Raw genomic sequence first — 6,000 nt, 5'->3', positions numbered from 1 at the left:
TTAATTTTGGTTTCCCTCTTGCTTTGTCAATGGTTTTCCTCAAACGTTTGGTTGAACTGGGCTGTCCATTTATATTTATGAGTGAGTATGAAGAAGCTGGTTGGAAGCTCTGTGAGCACTGATGGGCACTCACAGGTCAAGGTAGTGATTGGACAGGGACTTGGCTATCGCAGCTGCTGGTACCTACAGCCATTTTCTTGGATGATCTATTTCCTCAGAGAGGAATCTAGCAAACTGTTCTGAGCGGGTGAGAGTAGTTTTCTCAGAGCACGTGGACGAGGGACCTGGGGAGGGGGCGGTCACCATTCAGAATAGATACTTAGTCTCCGTTCTCAGTTGTTGCTGGTGTTTCCAATCTGGAGTCCCCTGCAGAGAGTTATTGCCTGGCTGCAGAGCCATCTAAGGCTCTAACTGTTTCTTATACCACTGTCAACCATTCCATTTTTTTTTTTTTTTTCCTTCGGCACGCGGGCCTCTCACTGTTGCGGCCTCTCCCGCCACGGAGCACAGGCTCCGGACGCGCAGGCTCAGCGGCCATGGCTCACGGGCCCAGCCGCTCCGCGGCATGTGGGATCTTCCCGGACCAGGGCACGAACCCGCGTCCCCTGCATCGGCAGGCGGACTCTCAACCACTGCACCACCAGGGAAGCCCAGAACTAAACAACTTAAATTATTACTATGGCTTTTTAATGCCTAATTGCAACATTCTTGAATAAAAACATTGCAAGAAAGGCCCTAAAAAAAGAATAGTGAGATTATAGTTCACCTTGTTCCTTTTTCTACTCTTTTCTTTTCCCTTCTTTTTTTCTTTTTCTACTTTTCTAAGTGATCACCATCTCTAATTCCTTTCCCCTTCTTTCCTGAGTGGTTATATTTATTTTTGTTCAAATTACTTTTCTTGTGCACTTTTGAAAAGCAGCCTATTAAGTAATGCTAGGGCCCGTAAATCATTGTAGAGTGTCCGTGGAAAGGACCCCAACTCTAAGATACTTGTTTAAAAGGAATATCAAAGCAGTCTTAAATTCTTTGATCTTTATCTCTGAAAATAGAACTTTTGGTTCTTCATTAATCACTTGGACTACATGTTTCAGTTCTGTACTGTTTCCTTTGCTAGAACTAATAACAAGCTTTTCAAGACCATTATTTAATACTATGTCTTCTAGCCCATGAAATTCTTCTCAAGAATAGAAATAAAAATATGCTTTAATATGAAAGTAATTAATGGCCATGTACTGAAAGCTAAATATGTAATTTGAAAAATTGATTTTATACAACTCAAATATGCTAACTATTATAACACATGTTGGAACCATAAATACATCATAGCTTTATTACTGTTAATCATCATAACTATGCCTATCAATTCTGAAGTGTTTTGTTTTGGTTTTGGTGAAATTTTTTTTTATTCTCTGACCAGTCCAGAAGATTTAGGTATTTTCTAGTCAAATAAAGAAAGAGCTTTTAAAAATGAACAGAAAGTTTATTTACTGGTATAAAATTTTAAGTAACATTGAAAATTACCCAAGTATGCCTTCAAAAGTTTTGCTTTACAGATCTTAGAAATGGTCTTAAAATGTTAATAATGAACTTATAGTTGAAGTTCCCAACCCTGATGAGACCAAAATTTTAATTATTAATCTCTGAAGAATTTAATTTACCACAAAAACAATTCTGACAGTTAAATGAACATATAGTCAGAAATACTGCTACTCTCAGCATTAAATATTGGGGACTTTTCCATCCCTGTTAAACTTGCTTTTGTCATTATGTCATTACATGATAAGTACCAAGAAATATGTATTTTAGTAAATCATTTGTTAGTAAATAATATTTTAGACAAAGGAAACCAAAAGAATTTCATATACAGGCATACCTTGTTTTATTGTGCTTCTCAGATATTGCATTTTTTTTTTAACAAATTGAAGGTTCGTGGCAACCCTGCATCGAGTAAGTCTACAGTGCCATTTTTCCAATGGCATTTGCTCACTTTGTATGTCTGTGTCACGTTTTGGTAATTCTCACAATATTTCAATTTTGTCATTATTATTCTATTTGTTAAGGTGATCTGTGATCTTTGATGTTACTACTCACTAAAGGCTCAGATGATGGTTAGCTTTTTTTGGCAATAAAGTATTTTTCAATTAAGGTATATACATTGTTTTTTAAGAAATAATGCTATTGCGCACTTAACAGACTTCAGTATAGTGTAAACATAACTTTCATATGCACTGGGAAACCAAAACTTTCTTGTTACTTGTTTTATTTTGGTGGTCTGGAACTGAACCCAAATACCTCCGAACTTTGCCTGTAGTTTAAATCTCGAGATTCAATTCTCCGAAGAACATATCCTGAATTTAAAATTTGTTTCAGAAATGAAAAGGGCTTCGCTTTTACAGCACAGTCTTTGGCAATGACAGGCTTTCCATCAAAGCTGAGTTCTGGATGAGAAGCTGAGATTTGGCTCTGACTGCAGCCCAGATCCTGCAACAAGGCACTTTGTCTCTGGTCCATTGATTTTCCAATCATAAAATAAGGAGACTAATACTTCTCTGTGTGTGTATGGTGGGGAGGGGCATAGGGGGGCGGGGATCATAGCATTCGTAATAAATCTATGCCTTCCATAATCTATACCTCTGCCTTCTACTCCAAACAAAAGAAAATATGTGCTGTAGGGAAAAAAAAAAAAGTAGTAAGTTTACTTCAATTAAAATTGAAGTTGGACTCCAAAATTATTTTAGTCAACTTCCGGCTTTAAGCCTTGGAAATAATTTTGGATATTAATGATGGTAGAATGTCCATAATTAAAGCAATTGTTTCATTCTTTGGTGCCAAAATTTCACTTCATGGAAATTATAACATTTAAAGGCACTTGTGCTGACCTAGAACGAATATTTGATTGATGCTTTTCAATTAACCAAAGAAAATTTCTTCTGTTTCAAAAAAAAGGTATTTTTAGGGAATTCCCTGGCAGTCCAGTGGTTAGGACTCTGTGCTTCCACTGCAGGGGACACGGGTTCTATCCGTGGTCGGGGAACCAAGATCCCGCATGCTGAGCAGCACAGCCAAAAAAAAAAAAAAAAACGAAAAAGGAAGTATTTTTAGCAGAACTGTTGGTTTCGCATAACAAAATGCTTACTAAATCTCAGACAACTTGTCCTGTGGAAAATTATTTGTGACAATTTGCTTGAACTTATTATTTCAGAATTTATGGAATAATACATGGGAAATGTATGTGTAAGTGTACATATATCTGTAGACATTTTTTAAAGAAAGAAGTTTTTAAGAGATTACAGAATAGAAAGAAAGAATGCAAGATTCAAATCGTGGATACCCTTAAATGACAACTTACCAATACATGGACCATTAAAATGTAGTAAGTTTAGCGCAAACAGATGAACACTGTGTCCAATGGGCCACCTATTGAATGAGGAGACTCCAGGCAACAGACTGAGGACAGAAAACCACAGGAGACTTTAGGGTGGGTCCTCAACTTAGTAAAAATGAAAATAAAGGCACTGTGTTTCTTGAGAACCGACCCCCCAATTTCCTTTCTCTACTTCAGAGTGTGGTTGGCCAGAGAGTTTTTAAAGAATTATGAAGCGCTGAACATGACTTGCTAGTATTTAGCGTGTTTACAAACACATTTTGAAATACTTATATCACGATCTATATAAAAATAAAACTGTGAACAGCTGGACAGGAACACTGTTCTACTCGCCGAACTTTTTTCCAAGTTCCTTGACATCGAGGATTGCCAATTGCTTGCCAATGGAGGGTCTGATTTCTGAAATGATATTTTGAAAATGTGAGTTATGCTAAAGCATACCAAAGAAAATTTTAATTTACAGAATTATAAATTGAGGTTTGTTGTTTTTTGGGGTTTTTTAGAAAATGATCACACCTTGAGTTTTGAAGTGTATTACAAATTGAAATTTAAAGAAAAATGATCACAAAACTGAGTTTCCCTTCTTCAGGCTCTGTCACAACAAGTTACCAATTAATCCCTATCTGAGAACACCCCCTGTTGAGATTGTAGTTTGAGGTTACTGCATTCGCGTCTCTCACTTGCTCTGAGTATATGAAGCGCTACGTAAGGGGAAATGGCTTTCTGCTTTGTGTACATTTAAGTTAGAGGGGTCTGGTCTTTCTGCCTGTGGACGCCGTCGAGTAAGCATCGTTGACATCTGCCCCTCCCATTGCTGTCATGTCTGTATCAGAGTCACCCAAAGAGCCCGAACAGCTGCGGAAGCTCTTCATTGGAGGTTTGAGCTTTGAAATAACCTATGAGTGTCTGAGGAGCCATTGTGAGCAATGGGGAGCGCTCACAGGTTGTGTGGTAGTGAGGGATCCAAACACCAGGTGCTCCAGAGGCTTTGGGGTTGTCACGTATGCCACTGTGAAGGAGGTGGGTGCAGCCATGAAGGCAAGGCCACACGAGGTGGATGGCAAAGTGGTGGAACCAAAGAGGGCCGTCTCAAGAGAAAATTCTCGGGCTTCCCTGGTGGCGCAGTAGTTGAGAGTCCGCCTGCCGATGCAGGGGACACGGGTTCGTGCCCCGGTCCGGGAAGATCCCACATGCCGCAGAGCGGCTGGGCCCGTGAGCCATGGCCGCTGAGCCTGCGCGTCCGGAGCCTGTGCTCCGCAACGGGAGAGGCCACAACAGTGAGAGGACCACATACTACAAAAAAAAAAAAAAAAAAAAAAAAAAATTAGAAAAAAAAGAAGATTCTCAAAGACCTGGTGCCCACTTCACTGTGAGAAAGATTTTTGTTGGTGGCATTAAGGAAGACACTGAAGAACATCACCTAAGAGATTGTTTTGAACAGTATGGGAAAATTGAAGTGATTGAAATCACAACTGACAGAGGCAGTGGCAAAAAGAGAGGCTTTGCTTTCATAACCTTTGATGACCATGACTCCGTAGACAAGACTGTCATTCAGAAATACCACACTGTGAATGGCCACAACTGTGAAGAAAGGAAAGCCCTATCTAAGCGAGAGATGGCTAGCGCCTCATCCAGCCAAAGAGGTAGAAGTGGTTCTGGAAACTTTGGTGGTGGTCTTGGAGGGGGTTTTGGTGGGAATGACAGCTTTGGTCATGGAGGAAACATCAGTGGCCCAGGTGCCTTTGGTGGCAGCCGCGGTGGCGGGGGATATGGTGGCAGTGGAAATGGCTATAATGGGTTTGGTAACGATGGAAGCCATTTTGGAGGTGGTGGAAGCTACAATGATTTTGGCAGTTACAACAATCAGTCTTCAAATTTTGGACCCATGAAAGGAGGAAACTTTGGAGGCACAAGTTCTCCCCTATGGTGGTGGAGGCCAATACTTTGCCGAACCGTGAAACCAAGGTGGCTATGGCGGTTCCAGCAGCAGCAGCAGGAGCTATGGCAGTGGCAGGAGGTTTTGATGACTGCCAGGAAACAGAGCTTTGCAGGAGAGGAGAACCAGAGAAGTGACAGGAAAGCTCCAGGCTCCAACAGATTGTGAACTCAGCCAAGCACAGTGGTGGCAGGGCCTAGCTGCTACAGAGAAGACATGTTTTGACAATACTCATGTGTATGGGCAAAAAAACTCAAGGACTGTATTTGTGACTAATTGTATAACAGGTTATTTTAGTTTCTGTTCTGTAGAAAGTGTAAAGCATACCAACAAAGAGTTTTAATGTAGTTTTTTTTTTCTTTTTTGCACTCATGCTGTTGATTGCTAAATGTAATAGTCTAATCACGATGCTTGAATAAATGTGTCTTTTTTTAAAATGTGCTGTGTAAAGTTAATCTACTCTGAAGCCATTTTGGTACACTACCCCAACAGTGCGAAGTTAGAATGCCTTCAGGGTGATGCCAGGTTCCGTTCAAAATTTATTTGCAACCTCCTTTGGTGGAGAAGCTATTGTCTTCCGAGACCTTGGTGTAGTTGAACTGACAGTTACTGTGTTGTGACCTGGAGTTCACCGTGAAAAGGGTCACCCAAGCCAAGTCATGGAGTTTTTTGGTTATTA

The 6,000-nt window shown here is 40.3% G+C and overlaps 1 protein-coding gene and 1 pseudogene across 2 annotated transcripts in view; one reads left to right on the top strand and one right to left on the bottom strand.

Annotated features, from left to right (window-relative positions):
* Positions 1-1,493: 1,493 nt before the first annotated feature.
* Positions 1,494-6,000, bottom strand: part of SBSPON (somatomedin B and thrombospondin type 1 domain containing) — a gene marked incomplete at its 5' end in the record, with an annotated part of 28,739 nt that continues 24,232 nt past the window's right edge. The window contains one exon of the mRNA XM_082601458.1: positions 1,494-3,784. Coding sequence (XP_082457584.1) covers positions 3,667-3,784 — 118 coding nt within the window. The 3' untranslated portion in view covers positions 1,494-3,666. The remainder of the gene's footprint in view (positions 3,785-6,000) is intronic.
* LOC309791898 (heterogeneous nuclear ribonucleoprotein A1-like) lies at positions 4,205-5,915 on the top strand (annotated as a pseudogene). Its single transcript has 2 exons — positions 4,205-4,484; positions 4,726-5,915. The product of its transcript is annotated as a heterogeneous nuclear ribonucleoprotein A1-like (transcript).

The sequence above is a fragment of the Mesoplodon mirus genome, assembly GCF_964341445.2.
Source record: "Mesoplodon mirus genome assembly, chromosome: 16".
In the NCBI taxonomy this organism is placed as follows: domain Eukaryota; kingdom Metazoa; phylum Chordata; class Mammalia; order Artiodactyla; family Ziphiidae; genus Mesoplodon; species Mesoplodon mirus.
Note: the sequence above shows the minus strand (reverse complement) of the source record. Positions and strands in the feature narration are given on the sequence as shown.